This window comes from Melanotaenia boesemani, chromosome 8, assembly GCF_017639745.1.
Source record: "Melanotaenia boesemani isolate fMelBoe1 chromosome 8, fMelBoe1.pri, whole genome shotgun sequence".
Classification (NCBI taxonomy): Eukaryota; Metazoa; Chordata; class Actinopteri; order Atheriniformes; family Melanotaeniidae; genus Melanotaenia; species Melanotaenia boesemani.
The window spans coordinates 19,307,414-19,329,657 of NC_055689.1; the positions used below are offsets into that span (position 1 = coordinate 19,307,414).

The window sequence follows — 22,244 nt, forward strand, 5'->3', positions numbered from 1 at the left end:
TATTGCTCATATGTGATGAAACATTTCTTATTCTACATTCTTTACTGTTGGAATTTCTTAGTTTTGTTCTGCTAGATGTGAATATAAATTAAAACTTTTGGAAATTTGATTGGAACATTTCATAGATCAAATCCTTATCTGATTAACAAAAAGGCAAAACTTTATACCGTCAATTAATCGCAATGTTTAGTTGTTGTTCAGAGACAGTAGACCAATGAAAACAGTAAGCTGCTGTGAGGGTGAACTAACTAGAAAAAGGCTCCTTGTACTCATTTCTCTGCTATCAGAATGGCCCCGATTCATTCACCCAGTCATTAGCATGCACACCACAATGGCAGCCAGCAACCCCAGACAGTCCAACCCTTTTCTTACTGCAGTACAGAGGCTAGCTTCCCATCAAACCACAGAAAATGAACGCTACTGTTATGCTGCTGTTCTCAATAAATCAATTGTCCTGCTTCATTTATCCTTTTTTTTGATACATCACATTTTTCCCCCTAAGAGGTCTCCTTTGCTGCCCAGAAACTTCAGATGGGCCTTTCAAGGTGACAGGGCCAGCATAATACAGTGGGTGTTGGCGGCCCCCACTTCATTCCAGTGGAAAAGATAGGAATTTCAATTAGGACTTGCCCCCCTCTGAGGACATGAATAATGTTCTCTGTTCACAGACACTATCGCAGCTGGAATGACAAAGCCAATGAGTGGAGAGCAGGGCGATGGGTGGAAGACCCGCTGAGTTTGAACCACCTAACCTCAAGACTCCATGTCTGCGTCCTGCTGGGAGGAAAGTGCCGGTTCACTGCTTATAGAACTGCTTGGGATTTGAATTCTTCTTCGGTTATGTATAAGATGTCGTGTGCGTTGAACAGGTCACTGCACTGTAAAGAATTCATATTGTGGTAAGCTGTGGAGAAATGTTCATGTGCACCAAAATACAGACGTGGCATGAAAACTAAAAGAAATTGAAGCAAAAAGAACCCTTGTTTTTTAAGAATGGAAAGGCTTTTATCTACCATGTAGGAAGGGTCACAGACTGGTTTCATTAGTAGGAGAATGTGATGCATCGCCAGCTATAATACTTGTGGGAAATGTGGGACCAATTTCATCGACAGTATGGTGTTCCACTCCACCAGTGGAGTTTCAAAGACTTGTAGAATTAATGCCAAAGCACACAGAGCCCAACAACTTACAAAGACACTTAATGTAATTTATTCCCCTTCAATTTGCTACCTGCCAGTATATATAGTTTAACTAATATGAACTACTGAATGAGCACCTGAGGCTGAAAGACAAGGCCTGAGCTACTTACTCCTGGTGACCCTAATCCTTTAACAAACCACTAGGTCAGCATTCCCCGAACGCTTTGCTGAAGCCTCTGTCCCATTGACATAAATCTATCAAACTAATCTGATGACACAATAAATAACTTTCCAAAGTTGCAAATCAAGGCATTCTAGAGAGACGAACCAAACGAAACACATAAGATGATACAAAACAGACTAATTTAAATACATTTGTAGACATAATGACACCGTGAGGACATAAAAATGACATCATCAATGATCAGACCAATAGCCAATTAGTAAATGATAATCCCCAAAGAAGATTTGACTGGTTTGCTGACTTTGGCAATACAGGAGTATGAGCCACACTCTGGCGCAGGTTGCAGCAGCTGCTAGACATCTGTCAAGCAAGCAGCACTATCAAGGAGGCCTATTGTTTCAGCAGTGAGAGAGGTTGGTTTACCACTACAGGCACTAAGTGCAGCCACTCCTTGTATTCACAGGCTGATGTCATGACCTTTTGCTGGTCACATGAGTTCCATGGCTCTATGCCATTATTCCTTTTCCTAATCCCGCCTGCTTGATCTGTGAAGTATAACGATTCTGATAGGAAGGAGGTAGCATTTTCTACTTTGAAAAAAAATTATGGCATAGTTACCATTTACTGTTGGTTGCAATTGCATCAGTCCAACAATCAAGGCGTTCTGGCAGAAGTCACAGGTGAATAGCTGCCATCCCTAAGCTAACAGTGTATCCCTTCTTTCCCTCGTGTCCTTAACTTTACAACTGGGAATTCCAGATCATCAGAGTAAACTTTACCATTAACCCGAATCTTTGAATCACTACCCACTTCTCTGATTCATTCAGCAACTAAAAACAAGTCTGGTGTCTGTTCATTAAAGAGTGATTCATCCTGCTATAGACAACCAATTAAAGCTCTATAAATGAGTCTTCCTGCATAGCCAGCTACCAAGATATACCCATTAAAACAGAAACAGAAAGAAGGCCACAATGGAGATAAACATTAATGAGATCAACACAGCTGTACAGCTGACTCACAACTAAAAATCAGCATTTTTTTCTTATAGCAACACTGTTCCAACAGCATAGGCAGAACACATAAATCACTTACTACTGATTAGTAACAGAGAGCAAAACAAAATGTCACTACATCCTATACAGAAATAAGCCAACATGAACACAATGTGGAGCTGTGTCAATGGTACTTGCCTCATGACATTCAGGCGTTAGCATTGCAAAGAATCCATCATTTACAAACAGACCAGAATTACAAGGTCATCTGCAGATTGCAAAAACACATTCATTCATAACTGGGCTCTAATGGAGGTGGTGCAGCTCTGAATGGTCGCACTGAACGGTGGGGTGATAAATATATGATTGTTGAGGGGAGAATGTGCCCGTCAGCCTCTCAGTTTGGAGTTTAGAGGACACTTATGCCTTAAAGCAAATATCAAATTGGTGTTGAACTGAACTAAAATCTGTGATCTAGTGCCTATGAAAGTCACAGCATGTGGCTTCCATTGTTTAGACTTTCAAAGTTTTTGTCATAGACAGATTCAGGCATATGCAAAGCTGCTGATGAGATCTTTTATGTGGCAGACAAGTGCTGTGCTGTCAACCAACAGCACTTCCCTGATTAAAGTCCAACGAACCTTGGTCTTTGGCTGGCATTACTGCAGACTGAACTGTTTTTGAAGGGAAGGCAAACTGAAACCTCTCTGGAGTATAGTGATTACATAGAGGAAGAACCGAACAGCATTGAGGTGACTGTAAAGTCCTGTTTAAGCCACCATTAATTAGGAATGTCTCAGAATAGTTCAATGCTCTTAAGGTATCCTTCATATTCCAGTAGAAAATAATCACCTGAGAAACCCTGGCAGAAAGCCAATGCACTAATGGAGCATGAAAACACTTATGCTGACTAGGTCAAAGGCCTTTGTCAGATCAATTAAGGGCATGATAAAATGGTCTTTGCCTATTGGCATTTGGTTTAGTTTTTGAAGCTGGGGGATCCAACAGGTAGTAGATTCAATCATATTCTGAGCATAAATGTGCAGGTTCAAACTGCAATTTTTTTCACAATTACTAGCAAAAAAAAAAAAAAACAACAACTTCAAAATAACTTTTGCAGGAAGTATTTTCCCCCCTCGCTTCTTTAAATATAGAGTGACTGTGTTAGTACTCAAACATCATGAGGTATCCTCCACGCTTCTCTTGTGAGCACCAAAAATGGGCTATTGACTTAGGATAAGGCTATGCTCATTGATTAGTCTCTTATCTGGAGATGCACAGAATGCCATTTAGCCCTAACTAGCCACGAGCACTTCCCTTTGATCTATGTGTGCAGACATTCTTAGCAATCAGGCCAGTAAAACACCAACAGGGGAGTATTTTCTTTTGATAATATTTATGTGAGAATGTGTTTGTAACTATCCCACAAGTCTACCAATTGCATCTCTTTCTTTGCATGCATAAAATAAAATAAAAAATAAAATAAAAATCAGCACGAAACAAGCTATCAATTCTCAGGAAGTTACTATCTGAGCACGGAGTGACCAACATAAAGCTGAACTGAAACACAGACTTGCCAAACACAAAAGCATGATCATCTGAAAGAAGAACTGAAACAACATTCTTAAAATATTTATCAAAGGAAAGAACAAAGGCTGCCAACAGTAATTTGGCCAATAACTGGACTTCACTCAGGAATGTGTGGTGTAAGATAATGTGAGGTTATGGCATACATAGTCCCACACACAGTAAAAGAAGTAACAAATTATTCCCTCTACCTCAAACACGTGCATTTTATATCAGGCCATGCAGTCTTTTTTTTAAAAACAGAAAGAGCTTGACTCAATTCCAAAAAGCAAAAACATCCTTACCTAACCTAACATATGCAAAGAAACATTTTGGCAGCAGAGGAAGTTTGCTGAGCAGCACAACATGCTAGCGCTGCACAAAAGGGAACTTTAACCCTGCTCAGAGAATAAAAAAGACTGAGTGCGCACCTTAACCCATTTATCAGCAGACAGCTGGAGCAGATTATGGAGAGCAGAGAGGATGGTTTACCCTATGTTGCATGAAAGACACTTTCCTCTCTGTGAAAAGTTGTTGTGCTTTGTACACAACTTCCAGTCTACATCCTATCCTGCCTCTACGGACACTGCACCACCCCCTTCTTTCATTACAGTCATTAGTCATAGTATGGTCAGACTAAATCAAAAGTTGTATTAGTGTAAAGTGAATTCAGGCCAGATTTAGCATACACATAAATCTCTTTAACAGAGAACACTGCGTGTCAGACTGTTCCTACAATAAAAGATATGATGTTCTCACAAAGGAACAATCTAGTTAGATAACAACACAAAACTTTTATTTTTCTGTGCTGCCTTGAGCCCCTTCTGTGTGCATGGATAAATGCCTGAGGAAAGCGGAGGGCACCGCTGAGAAAAAGCTTCTCATTATAGCTCACACTGAGGAAGGCAAAGCTGACCTGGCCTGGCTAACCTGACAAAACACAAGGTGGGACTGCAGCAGGGAATCTCCATGGCACATCATCCGGTCAAACAGAGGAAGATTGTTCCACTGTGGAAAAAGAAGGTAAAATACACACCAACAGCTGGGGGTACGAACATGACCAGAAAAAGACAAATTAAATATACATTTGGGATACATACAACAAGTTCTTATATTAGCAATTTGTTATACTGTTCCTAAAAGTGAAAATGTGCTTAAAAGTACTTGATTTTCTCTATTTTCTACAACTTCAGGGTGTCTGAAAGTTAAAAAAAAAAGATACCGTTAACTTTGTTATGAACATTATTTTATCAACACATGCTTTACTAATAGTAAAATCACATCTTTTCTGACAGTGATATGTAGGGATGGACAATATTAAAATCTCAGTTATAAAATAGAAATAAAACTGCTTCCTTTGGGGAAAACATGTGTTGATAACATTTTTGAGACCATAAATTTACCATGCCAGCTTGATAATTGTTAATAAACAAATAATAAGCCCATTTAGGTTTATATTTATATGGATTTTACACTGTTAATTTATGTTCCATAAATCTATGAAATATGTTGTGTAGTCCATAAAATACTTTGAATTCATTATGAATCATTGCACGAAAACAAAACTGCCAACATGAATTATCATACATACATACATACATACATACAGACATACTCCTTATTGAGCTACAGTTAAACTAGCTTACTAACATCAGGGGCAGTTAAAGCATAGCTAGTCATGCCTGTTATTATATATACTTCCCTCCCTTGGCTCACTAGTAAAGATCTGTCTTTTATTTCCACCTGTGTAAATAATGACTGTACTAACAAAGTACATGTACAAAAGGAGTGACAGCAAACACTGTCCACACAACATCACTTTCTGTGCATGTCAGCAGCAATATTACTTTATGGATACAAATACGAAGTGTTTAATCCTCCCTTGCGATAACCACAATTTCTAATATGCATACACTCGTCTCCTGTATAGAAATCTCATTACTCTATTTCTAACTCCAAACGCACAGAACAAGAAAAAAGCCAAATTGGTAGCCTGTAAAGCTATAGTGTAAAAACACAGCGTGATGTGTGGTGACATGAATATGAGCAAGACAGAGAACTGGATCAGTTTTATTACCTGGATTTTTAGCGAGTATAACCAGGCTCGGCTTGGGATGTCGTTCATATTTTTATTGGGCTATGTTATATCATATATATCATATCTTATTTTACCTTTGTAATTTGCAAACATGCAGCTCCATGTTTAGACAAAATAGGACATCGGGCAATATAAGACTTTTCATCTCCATTTCTCATACTATTATGTTAATAAATCCTAATCCTAAATTCTCTGAAATCCTAATCCTCAAAGACATCCCTTAACACTGCTTTAGTTTCCTCTCTTAGTTTTGTTCAATTCCTACATGCCAGTGGGATAATGATTATGTTGTTTGATCCCATAAACACACACAAATGAGTAAAGATAGAAAAATAATGCAATTCAAAATTAAAACCATAGCAAACATATTGAAAAAGAAACATTGATTTCAGACTTTTTAAAGCAAAAAGAAATGTTAAAATCTCTCAATATAAAGCATCTTTTAAATAATGTCACATACAAGTTACACTACATTATCTCATTTCATCATGTTATTAATTATGAAATTATCACTACATTGAGCCTTCCCTGAAGCTGTTTGAAACCTCCCTGGGGAGGCCCATCTCCCAGTTTGAGAACATCTACCTCTGTACTGGCCAACAACAGCGAGCTGATTGGTTTCCCCAAACATGTGTGGGTGTGATAACATGTAGATCATCACATGACCATTCACGTCAAATGTTATACACAAGACAGTATAGTCTTTCATGATGTAAAACCCAAGACTAAGACAGAGCTGTGTGGTTTGTCAGCCATTATGCTTTAGTCTCCTTGTGGTTGTGGCTTTGTATGTCTGCTGGATTTCACTTTATATCCGCTTCCCTCTCATACACACACCCACCCAAGACATGTAAAGGCATGCCTCCTCCGATTCAAACATAAAAAGGGAGCAAGTTCTCCAGGTCAAATACATTCACAGAAAAGTGTTCTCCTTTCTTCAAGTCAGAGTAAAATAAACATCCTCCTTTTTTAAACATTCCTAGTGAAAACCAAGATATTATAGGTGTAAGATGAAAAACAATAAGGAAAGTAGGAGAAACTTCTTTTTAACTCCCCCAATTCAGATAGTCAGATAGTCACAGGGGCTCTGGACCTCTGCCACCCACAGAGAGCACAATCGCTGTGTCTCGAGCTGATCACAAATTTCTCACACAAATACCTCGTGCAGCCAGCTAGCATGACTCAACTGACTGAAGCACAGTGTGTTTGTAGGTTTGTGGGGCAGCAGGGGGGCTTTGGGCTAGGGGTAAGGAAGTTAAGGGTGTTAACTGTTAAAATACTTTAGTGGACAGTACCACGGTGCAATAGGCATATGAACCCTGTGCTGTGATGCTAAAAAGACTAGCTTACACTGATGGCGCACTGTGGTATAAATAGAAACTCAGTATCATATGACTTTCTATAGCTATCGGCTTTTCTATTTTGCTGTTATACTCTGGAGTCAACACACTGTATGTCAGCAATGGAGAAAGGTGCGTTATATCACAAAGCTAACTTAAAATAGAGAAACACCAAATTTCTCCTCACTGCATTGGTGCAACTCCCTCTTAATCAAGCACTCGTACATTATAAAAATCTTTTTTACCCTCCATCAAATTCAGGCATTTCTCAGCCTTCCTTTTTTTAAATCTTACTGCTTACACATTAATAGTTCACACTCTCCAATTATTTGAGACCACCCTGCCACCAACTCGGTCTTCTAATTTCTTCTGCCTCTCTGTGTGGCAGTGAGCAGCAACACTACATCTGTCACTTGAGTCTTGCTGCGGGCTTGCCTTCGACAGGCCATCCTGGTGGAACAGATAGCACTTGTGTGCAAATTGGTTCAAAACCTTAAAAGAGGCTCACCTGTCGAAACTTAATGGCTTTTCTGATTGATGCCTCAAGGACTAAATTAAGTGATGAACTTACTTTCAAATCACCAGATTTATTAAAAGTGTAAATGTTTTAGTTAAATCGATTTAATTATCCCCATTTTACTGTTGTTGTTCAATGGATTGAAATGATGGCACAGAATGTACCCAATCTTCAGGATGCATGGAATAATTCTTAGCTAAACACGGGTATATAAAGAAAGGGAGATTATAGTATAATGTATCCAGTACAAACACAGCTGAAGCTTTCCTTTGTACATAGAGGTAAACAAAGAATATCATGTGTTTACATGTCATGTGACAGACATGTCATGCATCAAGACTGTTGTTTGCTTAACTTTTTGCATGTGGTCCACTTTTATGTGAATTCAGATAATTTACTTGACACAATTATTCTTTCCAGTAAGGTGATATTGAAACAACTGTGTTCCTGTGTTCTTGAAGAAGATCAAGTGTAGTTTTGTCAATACACAGAAGCTACGGGGCAAATATCATGTGACAAGAGGCCACACATGAATGGAAATAAAGGGTGATGATATGCCAACAAAAAAATTCAAACATGGAGCTAACCTACAAATCTCTGCTCAAGCTGAGTATACTCTGATGCATTAGTGGGAACAGATCTAATATGGTAGATAGTGATAATTTCTGAAGAGTTATTAGCTGTTTAGCCAAAGCCACTGAAGCAGCTCATGTGGAGAGATTGGTATTAGTATTCAATGAATACCTACTGCCCGAAATGGGAAACCCTGCAAAAACAAAAAGCAGGAATTATATCACTGTATGTTTTTTTGCTTGCTTTTGCTCATAAATGAAGAACTGGTAGTCTGATATATAATTACTGCCTGCAGGACGAAACAGTGGAAAATACTGTATTTACTGTTGATGCAAGGGGATCAACAAGGGTTATTTAACCAGGCTCCATAGCCCTGGCACTAGTGCTTTATCCAGGCGTAACAAGCGCTGAGCTTTCACATTGCACTTTGAACACGGGTACATACTCTAAGGTTACAGATGACTGTAAAGCTGCAGCTGACTATGTTTACTTTTCAATCAGCACTTTGTAGCTTTCTGCATTGAAGAGTATATCAAAGAATACAAATTACAAAGAACTAAAGTAAAATAGGTTTCAGAAATGTCCGGCAGAATGTAATAAAATCAAGACTAAGAGAGATGGTGGAAAAACCTAAAACTTCAAAAAATAAGTCCAACAAACAAAGAACTATAAAGGAAAACCATCTATATGTTGGCAGACAAAGACTCAAATGGAGTTTGGAATATTTTTCTGCTCTAAATCAATAGTGGAAAGCGTATATCCTTTATATCCATTGGAAAGGTCAGGTGTTGCTTAACTGTCTTATTCTTAGTCTTATTATTTTCTCTTATTATATTATATTATATAGCAAGTTGTGTCACTCGCAACACATAGAACAAATGTTTCATAACCATTCATTAGTTGCTGATGCACTGAATAAGAACAAACTGTATTTTTGTTTTGAGTTGTTTTTGTGTTGTCTTCAATAACTCCCTGTCTCGCTACCTGAATGCTTTTTTTTTTTAAGTTTAGCAGCTTTTTCAGGTCACTGGTGATCCAAGGCCTGTTAATAGGGAAGCACCACACTGTTCTTGTTGGGACAATGCTGTGCACACAGAAGATATAATCTGTCACACACTCAGTCATGGCATTGATGTCCTCTCCGTGTGGCTCACAGAGGACTTTTCAATCTGTGGCATCACCGCATCCTCTCAGAGCATCTTCAGCTTCATTAGACTAGGTTTTAATAGTCTGAGTGATGATTGGTTGCTACTGAACGATTGGTTTGTAGGTGGAGGTAAGAAGAAACAGAGTATTCCTAAACGAGGCAGGGCAGAGAAGCTGTATGCATTTGCATAAAATAAGTCCAATATCTTATTTTCTTTGGTGGAGCAGCTGACAATATGTTGGAATGTTGGTATTGTAGCAGAGAGGGAGATGTTGTTGAAGCCTCCAAAGATCGCAGTGAATGTGTTAGGATGCTGTGTTTGTAGCTTAACAATGATGAAGCCGATGGCTGTATCTCCAGCAGTACCAGGTATGATACATAACGCTATAGTCTTAAAGCAGTGTACAGACACATTAGAGTCCAGGATGTGTTCATGCAGCCATGTCTCAGTGAAACACATAATCCCACACTCCCTGTATTCTTTTAGAGACCTTGTTATCACCATTTTGTTAGCTGGCAATCTCACAGTACCTATTAGAATGGTTGGAAGAAATGGTTTGAATTGCCACCATTTTTCTCTCTGCATCCTCTTCACTTCCTCTTCAACTCCTTTGGAATTTGGTGTGTTTTTGTTGTTTATCTTGGTTTTGAAGAACTTAATCAGTGGATACCACTTTTCCATTGCCATAGAAACTTAAAATAACTGTCTTGAAAAAAAATCCGAACGAGCTTGAAATGATCTTCTTGAAAAACTAACTTGACAGTGATTGTCTTGGAAAAAAAGTTGATTGTATTTAAAAAAAAAAAAACAATTAAACAGTACGTTCAGGCCTACCACAGTTTGCTGCCACCATACACTGTTTTCTAGAGTGGAATGACAACGCAAAAATAATCATGCAGGTTAGTAGAAGTGTAGTGAAAATATGTTAATTCTGCAAAACTGCTATTAACTCCATCACCCTCTAAATTCCAACTGCCAGGCTGAAACCCTCATGTCACAACAATGGATGCAGATGTCATGTTAAATTTCCTAAAGCTCAACACTGTATAGTTTATCTCCACCCATTTACCTCCATCTGCCGTGTCCTCGCTCCTTTGTCCAAGGAGCAGTCGTTAACTGTTATTCTATTTTGGGTGAGTGGTAAAGCTTTTCAAGGTGTACAGTGAGGAGTAAATTAGAATGACAAGGACACTGGGGGCCCCTTTTTTCATTATGTCGTCCTTGTTCCTCTCCCTCCCTCCCTTTCCCAACCTCCCTCTGCAATGGACAGTTATCGTAGCCAAAGAGGCTTTTAAGGATCCATCTCTGAGACCAGAATGTTCATCAGCTGCAACAGCAATTATCAGGGAGCTATCAACAAGTCCCTTTCCTCCCATTCTAGCTCAACGGTGCCCTGAACAAATCACTCAAACCTTTGCTGCTCAGAGAGAAGGTCACATGAACAAAGAGGATTCGTCCAAACATACACTACTGTCAGCACAATCTTCTAGCAGTGACATGTGAAAATGGGGTTCAGACAAGTTGCCACTTCATCCCGAATCCCTTCTGTCATTATCAGATTATTGATAGCAGTAACAAGGATTAAAATCTCAGTAAGCGATAGCTGGTGCACCTAAATGAAAATAAAAGAGTTCAATTTAAGTATGAGCAGACTGACAGTTTCTCAGTAATGAGAATATATCCCAACAAAGACATTTAGCTTAAGTGTTCAGAGGACACTGCAACACAGTTACTCTTCTTTAAGCTGAATGCAACCCTCAGCTAGAGACTAGAACTACGGTGGAATGGCTTTTTGATTAGGTCTGTCAGGTTGTTAGGAAGAGCATCAACGGAGGGAAGCTATGGGGGATTATGAGGGGACAGTATGGACGAAATTAATATAAAAATTATTTAATTAGACAACTTAAACAGAAATTTAGTCGACTAAACAATGACTTGACTGAGACATAACCTCCAGAACCACAATGACCACAGTTACACGCTTTTAATTCGGAATTAACTATTTAGAATTAAGTAATTTGGAATTAAAGTATTCTCCTTCGCGTTTACATGGAAATAGTGATTCTGAATTGAGGTCTACATGAAAAACACGTTTAATCGCCTTTATTTAATTCCGTTTAAGATCTCGGGGTTGGGGAGAGTTCTGATTAGACAAGAGGCGTACAAGATGTATTTACGTGTACCACAAGAAAACAAACTCCTGCTTCTTTTCTTTTCAGCTACAACATGGAAGAGCACATGAGAACCATTTTCAAGGGAACGAGCATGCGCAGAGCAACCAGAATTAATTTAAAGGAGAATGAGCATATACACGATCGAGGGATTATTAAATTCAGATTTAAAATTAGAATAAACCAGCTACTTATTTTGGATTTAAGTTAAATTTGGAATTTTTTTTTTTTTTTTACATTCGGCATTAGGTGTTTACTATTTAATAATTTTTAAAGGCGATTTCATTTTATTCTGAATGAAAGGGGAATTAAAACTCATGTAAATGTGGTTAATGAAAGAGATAAAATATACAAGCAATTAACCAAAGTGGAAGGAATGCTTGTATCATTTAGAAGTGGTTAATCAAAAAAAAGGGCTGATACCAAAAATCGATGAAGTACTACAACATGAATCCATCTTTAATAGTAGGGATGTAACAGAAAAATGGAAATTGGAAGCAAATGGAAGCATAACTGATGAGGACTGGCAGGAAACACTCGGGTCTGGACATAAAGAAACCAGCAGCCTCATGGGTGGAGTTTGAGTGGAAAGTGGTAAAGATGTGTTATTTTATCACACAATTTTTACCTCAAAATACAGTAATACAATAAATTCATGTTGGAGGGAATGTGGTTTGGTGGGGGACTTTACCCATATAATTTTGGATTGCCCAACATTCATAGATTTCTGGAAAGGTGTCCAAAAAGAGACAGAAAGAGTCCTGCATGTTTACACTTTGATTCAACTTTGTTCATACTAGGGATTTTATGTACGGATCTCACAGACAGAAACGATACATATTTAATACGAGTCTTGCTTACGACAGCAAAGACAATTATTACAATCTCCCAGCTGAAACCACAACGCCCCAGTATCATGCAGTGGAAGAACAAAGTAAAATAGGTTTTTATAATGGAACAGCAAGACTTCAGCTAAAACTAGGAACAGTTGAGAAAAGATGGAAACCAGACCACAAATAATAGAGCTCTAGACCTCATGATTTTTTAAAAATCTTTTCTTTTCCAAATCTTCTTCATCTTGGATCGGTAGGTACATCTAACTGTACTATAAACTCAGTTTAAGGATTGCAGGTATGTATTGTATGTGCATTTTATTTGGTGTAAATGCTGTATATGCATGTGTAGGTTGTATGTATGTACATTGTGTAAATGCACTCATGTATATCAGACTGAACTGATATGAGGGAAATGGGTGAACTAATGAGCATTTCCATGTGACTTGTTACTGATGGATAAAAAAAAAAATAATAATAAAATTTATTTGTAGGTATACAAGATCTAGTGGTGACTCATTTTGTGCAAATAAAGAATAAAAAGAATCTTTCAATGAAAATCTAGATTTCCATTTTAAAGAGAGAATTTAATAGCAAAATATAATACTGATAAAAGAAAAATACACAGAAAGGATACAGCCGCATTTATTTTTGATAAACACTGAACCTGAAGTGCAACAAAAGTTCTTCTTACTTTCTAAACAGGCCAAACAAACCAGTTTGACCAAAAGGAAACTAAAGAATGTAAACCAACACGAGGAATATACCATCCCATTTCTTTTTACAGAGTAGGCCTTTGTTTTCCACAGTCATTTTCTTCCATCCACATTCTATACAGTTTATTCAAATTCAGGGTCACGGGAAAGCTGGAGCGTATTAGAAGACGAGAGGTCTCCACCACAGGGCCAACACAGAGAGACAAACAACCGTTCTCCTTCACACTCACCCCTAGGGAGAATTTAGAGTAACCAATTAACCTTGTCTTGTCTTTGGAATGTGGGAAGAAGCTGGAGTCCCACCCGGAGAGAACCCATGCATACACGGGAAGAACATGCAAACTCCACACACAGAAGCCCCAGTTCGAACCCCAGCCGAGGCTCGAACCAGCAACATTCTTGCTGCGAGGCCACGGTGCTAACCACCACACCACCGTTCAGCCTTCCAGTTATTTCTACATTGTAAATTACACAATTTTTCCTATCAGCTAATCTTAGTGTAAAAAAAAACAAGAATCTCCTTGAAAAACCAGAAAATAAGCAGGCTTTAAAGTGTTAAAGTGCAACCTGAAGTGCAAGTCAAGTTAAATGTATCTGCTTCTTCTACTGTATCAGCTGCACCAAAGACACTCCAGATAATATAATTAGGCAAAACAATCAATATATACATTTAACAGACACATATAGAACCCAAAAACCAACAAATGTGCACCCAAATTACTCAATCTACACATAAATCTTTGTTTTTCTCCTCTTATTCATAGAGCTTTGGTTCTTATACTTCCAAACTCCAAATTATGGGACTAAAGGTGATGTCAAAATACCCTAAAGGGTATGCTAAACATAAATAAACCTAGTGGGATTTGTTTGTATTGGCCACATTCTGTTAGAATCAACTTTGTGCATTTAGCCACCATGTGCATATTCAGCTTCATGAAGATCTTGTTAAAGCCATTAACTGTGTAAGAGATGAACATGATTATGCTAGTCCTTTTGAAAACATTTTGAGGCCTAATTTTTAAACCTGACCTTAAAGAAAAAAATGTTTGGGGGGGGTATGACTGGCTTGACCGACATGCCTAGCAGTCTGCGAGAGTGACTGATAAGAAGTTTGAGAGGGACATGCCAGGAGGTTTGTCCACAGGGGAGCTTGAGTCTCTAGCACACTGTTTCGATTTATGACTAATTTTATAATCATTATCAGTGAAGTAGACAATACATCTTTCACACATATTATGTCTTCTTCTCAATTGAAATTTGAAGCATTTTATATTCACTTTTATTGGGGCTGTCACACAAAACATTGCAAAACTGTAAAAAAGCTTGCTAGTGCAAAATAGAGCCCTGATCCACACTCCATTCAAGCTCACAGTGGAAATGCAGCACTGCAGATTTTCCCCAGTTGCTCTACACTCTGAATTTGTGAGCTTGGTTTATCCCACAGTGTATCCAGTTGATCATATGCAAATCCGCACAGACTTTACTATTAACAGTAAAGTTAAGGTTCCACATAGTGTTATGTTTGATGATATTGTTAAGAAATTAGGAAATATCCTATATCAGAATTTATAAGCATTTTGTTTAAGGGAAATTTTACAGACTACAAAATAAAAAAAAAAAGACTATGCAATTGATTAGATGGATATGAACAAATAATCGCAAAATTAACCACAATAAAGTTTTTTAGTTGTAATATGCACATCAAATTTAGCTGTTTTTCTAACTGCTTTGACCAAATGTGGAGAGAATATTACTATCTGACTTAAAATAATAGTAAACACAAAAAGGGAATTTGGCTTCTTTCTTTAAAATGAATTAGGATGGCTACAGCAAAATGTCACAAAACTTACAAAATGGTCATCCACAGCAAGTGGATGACGTCATGGTGGCTATGTCCATACAATCTTGGTAGCTAATAGCTACCTTAGCATCAGGTAAAAGCTGCAAACAACTTGCAACTTAAATTTTTCACTGGCTCATACATATGCTTTTGTTTTCAACATTGTGGAATCTGTCTAACAACAAATATCTAAAACCAGCAATGAGTGGGACTTTTTCAACAAAGAATACCCCGCCATATTTAGTTCATATTCTGAGTTACTTACTGAGGACGTAGAGAGAAAGGGTGATCCCTGCCAGGCAGAAGCCCTCAAAGAAGCGCAAGGTGCTGAACATGGGGACGTTGACAGAGAAAGCCACAGCCAGACCAAACACCAGCATGAACAGTACAGATATGATTAGGACTGGGTGTCGGCCAAACCTACAGAGTAAGATAAAAGTGAAAATGATGCTTTTAATACAGTAAAAATATATGTTTTAATTCTACATATCTGCAAAAGCTGTAAAAATCTTACCAGTCTGCTAGAATTCCAAACACCAGGTATCCAAAGATTGATCCCACCAACAGGGAGAACTTAGCAATATGAACTTTCCATGCCGAGTCACACACCAGACTCCACTGTTGAGAAAAAAAAAACAAGGAAATTAAGCTGGATAAAAAATACGAAGGTGGGAAATCCAAGTTATTTTTGAAAATGATGGCTTCATAAAGCAATAGAAGTTGTTAATATAACCTGGTAGTGCTTTCTTTCATTTATAAATATAGCATGTTTATGCTAAACCTACAGTGACATCTGAAAGGGTCACACACATCCAAAAGGTTGGTGGCATTTGGCCTTTGCAAATAAACATCAGGGATTGCATGCTCTATTTAAGCCTGTTATAAGGATAGAGACTACATGAGCAAACATTTTGTTTATTATTCATTTTTGCTCCTCCTACTGTGTCAGGATAGCATATGACAGGCGCTGCTTTTTCTCATTTCCCACAGTACCTCTCAACAGCAGAATTATTCCTGGAGTGCAAACAATGCAGTAGGTGCTTGTTTTGGCATGCACCACACACACACAGAGACACACACACAAACTTTTTTCTTCTATAGAGCAGAAGAGGTGAATACTGAGGTTTTTATGGGAACACATGCTTTGCAAGCTGTCCTTGCCAACAGAAGAAACACTTTGGAGCACACAGGGGGTGTGGTGGCCACAGCAGGTGCAGTGTGTGTGTGTCTGATCAGCACTGAGTAAAAACATGCCCCCATAACCACACACTCTCACTGTAAACAAAATGTATAAATAAATACTGTATGTTGAGATCTGCGGAGCTGCAATCCTTCATGACATCAACGCATAGTGCCCTGTAAAGAATGGAACGCTCCAGGATTACCCAGAGCCGCCCAGCCATCACATGACCCAGGCATGCCACCCATTCATGGTGTCAGTATCAATGTCAGCAGAGAAAAAGACAGAGAGAGGAAAACAAGTTCCTGTTGCGCAACCAAGAGTCTGTGGAAAACCAAGGGTGCATGAAAAACAGAAGCTACTCTCGTCTGACAGCGTGATAAATCTATAAATACACTGATATGATACTTTCAGACTGTGATTACTCAGGGTCTAGCAGCAGTTTGATGATTTTGCAGAACAAACGTGTTGCTGACCACATGCAGATGACCAGTAATGTAAATCGCTAACATCAGCTTTCCCAAGTCACATGTCACACTCAAAGCAGCAACGTCTCTTAAGTGTTGAGTAACCTTGAAATGTGTTGACAGATTAGCAGAGCATGGTGGGTTTTCATTACAGACCTTCATTAATGTGCTTTGTTTAGAAGCACCAGCCAATTAGTATGTACTATGAACCATGTCTCTTTCTAAACCAATACTCATGAGCACCAAAGAATGTCAAATATTCAAATAAAGGGAAATCCCATCTGTAACTTTGATTCAGTGCCAGCACGAATCAAATACTTGCAGCCTGTCACCTCTGCTCCTATTATTTCTGTCACTTGGTTTTTATTGTCTTGTTTGTCTGGAATAAATGAACAGAAGTGTGTCTAGAGTTGGGTTGGACTCATGTGAATCTTTTAGCAGACAGAAAATGGAGAACAATGAAGGACCTAGAGCAAATGAGTCAAAATCCCCTAGGAAGTTTGTTGACTTCTCTCAGGTGACTGACCACCAACGATTAGTCTGCAGCAGCAAGGCTCAGATGAAGGCGCTCTCAGTCACAGCTGTACATTTCTGCACTCGGTGAACTACTTGGTGGTGGGTGGAGGTTTCAAGGGAGGGGGAGAAGGCCTGGAGGGAGGGAAAGAAATGGAGGAAAGCATGGGAGGAAGGACCCCCTCCTTCTTCTCATGCTACAGAATTTTGTAACAAAAAGCCAAAGAGATAAGTAGGAAAACACAAAGAATCATGCAGAGATTTTAAACATATGAAAAGGATGGCAGGCTGAAAGGAGAGTGGGAGATAAGTGATGCTTAAAAGCAGTTGTGAGGAAAAAGCAGAAAACACATGGAGAGCTTGCTGCATAGATACTGCCTAGCAACAGACCATCACCAAGGTTATCTGACTTGGTCTGCTCCAAAGTCTACGTTTTAGCATGGCTGCCCTGCTGTCACAAAGGAGTTGAAAATCCTCCAGTGTGTTGTTAGGAGATGAAGGGCATGGGAGGATAAACTATCGTTAAAAGTGTGTGAATGAAAGCAAAGTAATAAACATAATGCACATTCTTTCAAGTTTTGTGAAAGAAAGAAGTCAAAACTTAACAACAAACAAAAATATAACATGAGCTGCAGTTATAGTTATAGTTTCCTGATATCAGCAAAGACAGATGGCTAAACAAGAAACCCCTGTCTGTAGGTCTATGATGCACAGCTGACCGTTAAGCATAACACACATTTATCCCCAAAATGTGCATCAACAACACACAAACACAATCAGAATTCCATCACAGGATCCTAAAAACAACCTTAAAACTTGGCCAAAGGTCAGAGTCAGACATCCCTACGTTGTTAATGCTCGTTACAAAAAAAAACCACCACTTATCAGGGACATGCCTGCAGCACACACTCTTGTCACACACACTCACAGAGCCTCAACAGAGTTTTATCTTCTAGTCACACAAGCGCCTTTCCTCCCAGCTGACGCTGTGAGAGGCTGTCATTGTGTGTTGACTGGGTATATGCAGTAGGGTCATCGCCTTTCGACAGCTGAGCGCATTTCAAAAGAGTCCCACACTGATCTAGGGTCTGTGGAAGGAGTCAACCAGCTGGGTAAACAGTATGAGGGACACAGAGCAGAGAGGCCTGCAATGGGTGTTCAACTACAGTATCATTTTTCAGATCTATGGGTGTGAAACCTCGTGTACAGCGATACCGGGGCCAAATGTACCCACCAATGTGCTTCTGCAACATATTATCTAAGTTACTACCTTATAGGACAAATGGAAAATCCTTAAAGTGTTCATGCTGTAGACTGAGGAAGAGGATTGCTCAATAGTTGCTCATTATTTCTCCATTCATCAACTCAACTGTTTAAATGTTTCAGATCAGTAATAGGTTGAAAATTAATTGAGGACTTTTTTATAATGAATAATTGATTTAAGTCAATCAATATGCAACAATGCATCTCATGATGAAGCAATTGCTGCTGTTTTAGGAACTTCTGATAAATTTTCATATTTTAGACAATTTAGAGACTCAACTAAAGTGATTAAATATAATCTATCATAGCTGTCCACCAGCCATTAACATCAATGGATTATTACAAGAGAAAAAACATAAACGGTTTAAAACATCCAAATGCCAAGTGTATCTGACTGTCACACAAAAACTAAACTCATGAGGCATCAGTATAGTGGTTAATTTGTGCTTTAAAAAGGTTCTCAGGCCAGTATTTCAGGAAAGCTGCTACCTACCTATCTGAATGGGAGCTGAGTGGGTAGGCTGCACAGAGACTATGTCTGAGTAATGATACATTCTCATTTCTAAGGCTCAGCTCAATTAATAGGGACCCTGAGGAGAGCTTTGACTCAATTAGGATGGGTCTCTACATTAACCATTTTGGATCCTTCACCACTTCAACCTCTGCTGCCACTCGCCAGGCCATGTTTGTATCACTCTAAGCAAAAAAATAAATAAATAAATAAAAAAGTCCCTATGAAAAGTCCCATATAATATGAATGGACAAGCACAGAAGTACAGGGTTAGAATGTATTTGTACATTCTAACTCTGCTCTGCTTTTTAAGGATTGAGTGTCACAGATAACTGAGACCACTCTTGTGCAGTTATGCCTATGCAATCCAAACACAAGGAGAAATGCCAGGTCATCACTTCCTGCTGTAATGCCACATCCTAATTCCTGTGCTATGGTGGGAAAAAGGGGGTCTTGGAAGAGAGAGGGGCTAGCTGTCAAAACAGACAAGACTAGTGACAAGTGTGCAGGTCAGTTATGCTTCAGATTTGGCTCCTCTTTGGGATTTGTCTGCATGTTATCTGATTCAGCTTCCCCTGACGCCAACCTTGTCAGAATGTGGATAGCATAGGTCAGGGAATATGAGCAGTTTGCCAGATAATTTAACCAACTGCTCAGACGTAGTGGTGTCAACATGACATTCACAGTTTTGGAGCAAAAGTCAGTACAAGCTTTAGCATCTACAAATTACAAACCTAAAATGACTAAAGCCGAATGTGCTTTAATACTTCCATGGACTTATTTTTATTTGACATCATGACAGAATCGCCTGCATGTAATATGGATCCACCCAATCAATGCTCCTCACGGATGACTTCATCTTCAGCTGCAGTTTCAGAGTATTAAAGCAAGTGTTTGCAAAACAGTTTATCACCATGACCTTTAATGCAACCCACGTCCCCAATGGATGGTAAATGAAATCAAGTATTTAACTGTGCCTCAGCTTGCAGCTAAGTAAAATGCCACCGCTGCATTTTATTTGCTTTATTTCAATGTGGACGTTATCAGTTACAAGCAGATGGACTGTTGGCATTACCCTGGAGGCAAGCTAAAGGTGCAAGACCCCCCTCCACAAAGCTCAGCGCAAAGCCAAGCTTCAAATCAAACTCTCAGCGATAATTGTTCTCATTATGACATGCTCCCCAAACTCCTAATAGGTTTTAGAAGCAATAAGATTAAAGAGCAATGATTCTCATTTCAGCATGTGAATGTAAATCCGTAGTTAATAGTTTTATTCATGCAGATGTCTTACTTCTGCTTCTCTGTTGTACTCAGTGATGGGAATAAAACTTGAATAATATATTTTTTGTTATTGGGATTTAGTCATTGCTTTCAAGATGACAGTCCAGTTACAGTGACTGCAAGCAGTTTAGTCTTTTAAGTGAAGCCTGTACAAAAAAAAATCTACCTTCAAAGAGAAAGGCATCATTGCTGAGAGCCACACATACTAAAAGTAGAAGTATCCACTGAGAATGCTGTAAGAATGTCTCATCTGTGTTTGGCAAGGGTAAAGGCAGGGCGGCCAATGTTTGGACAGGGATGGAGTTGCATTATTCTAGAGCGAACACTCATGACCTTTGCTCCAAATAAAAGGCCCAGTGTCTATTATTTCCACTTTTAGTTCCACAAGAGCAGGCAGTTTTACCCAATATGCCAATAGTGGCGTCTCCCTCTGCGTCAGGTCACCCATTGTGTCAGCTGCTACGATGACTCAATATCATGTTCTCACTTATGGAATTCTACTTGTCTGGGCTCCAATAACAATCTCTATAAAAAGAAATTAAAAAAAAAAAAATACTGAATAAAAATGACTTATCCAGGACGCCGCAACGTGAAGTATTAATGGAGGCTCAACCACAACCACCACATGAAGGCTGTTAAAAAGGACAATTGGGCTGCCTTCCTGCTTGTAACTGTGTTTTTTTACGACTGGAGTAAATAATGCAATAAGATCAGATTCAGATCTACTAGTCAAGTTATGTAAATGGGCCTCAATAGGTGTTAAAATGGACTGTCACTAATGCGGCGTATAACAACATCATGGAGAGGATCTCCATCCTCAAGATGGGCAGCTTACCTTAGTAACCACGTTCTGCACAAGCCCGGTGTGCAGCTCGAACGTCCACTCGCTGCACCGACATTGCATGTTGGCCGTGTCATTGTGGCTGCTGTAATTTCCACCGGCATAAACAGAAGCTGACCGCGCGGTGATGTTTTTTGGATTGTCCAACAACGAGGAATAACCTAAAGTCTGATTAGTCAGATTTGCCAAAGGCTGAATACATGTGTTGTTTGGCTGGGCAAGGAGGAAATTATCAGAGTACTGGCTGAATCCAATAAATAGCGCCGGAATCCATGTCAGCACTATCAGCTGTTTCTGGTATTTCCCAAATCCCCCGAGAAATGGCAGAACACTGTTGTCGATGCGTGTCAGCAGCCCCGGCGAGGTGGTTTCTGGGGACACGAAGCCGTTCTCCGGTTGATGTTCCCCCGTTTCGAGCTGCACCACGGCCATCGCGGTTTCGCCCATAGATGCCTCCGATGTGTAGCGATGCCGGGGTTGCAGTGCTACCCCCTGTCGACTCTACAATGCGTCAATGCCCCCAGCTCCGGCGGTGAAAGCCGTGCGCAGTCAATCACTGGAATGGAAATAAGACGCACCTCCTTGTTATCAGGAAGCACTTCCCTCCATTCGTCTGCCACCAAAACCCGCGCAGGGCTGACTGCGGACACAAACTCCGAAACAAAAGGCAGATTACAGTGGATTAGGTAACGAATATGAAAACTATTCCATCTTTTGTATCGTTCAAATCATTGCAGACTGTTTCTGTCGGTCAGCCGTGGCAGTTGAGCCCACGGAAGTGCTTCCTATTGGAGCCACAGGTAACACACCTGCCCATGAAGGCTGGGTGTTCCTGACTATCTTAACATGGCAGCTTGTAACCGCTAGCAACCGATTTTAAAAGAGAATGGATTCTGATGTCCTGAGTCAAAACCAAAAAAAAAAAAAAAAATCTTTCTCAGCCTATATTTTTACTAAAGAGACTTGAGTTTTTTGTTTGTTTTTGATTATTGTCCTCTTTCTTTTTTTTAGGTAGGCAATGCGGTTCAATGCGACTTGTAGCTATTTAAATGGTTCTCTTCATTATACTGT

At 39.3% G+C, this 22,244-nt stretch overlaps 1 protein-coding gene across 2 annotated transcripts in view; it reads right to left on the bottom strand.

Annotated features, from left to right (window-relative positions):
• Positions 1-21,971, bottom strand: part of LOC121644192 (solute carrier family 22 member 23-like) — a 38,906-nt gene extending 16,935 nt beyond the window's left edge. The window contains exons 1-3 of one of the 2 annotated variants that reach the window (XM_041991965.1): positions 21,168-21,971; positions 15,632-15,735; positions 15,383-15,537 (exon numbers count right to left, since the gene is read on the bottom strand). In XM_041991965.1, the coding sequence (XP_041847899.1) occupies positions 15,383-15,537; positions 15,632-15,735; positions 21,168-21,620 (712 nt within the window). In that variant the 5' untranslated portion in view covers positions 21,621-21,971. The remainder of the gene's footprint in view (positions 1-15,382; positions 15,538-15,631; positions 15,736-21,167) is intronic. The other variant, XM_041991964.1, reaches the window with a different exon arrangement.
• Positions 21,972-22,244: the final 273 nt, after the last annotated feature.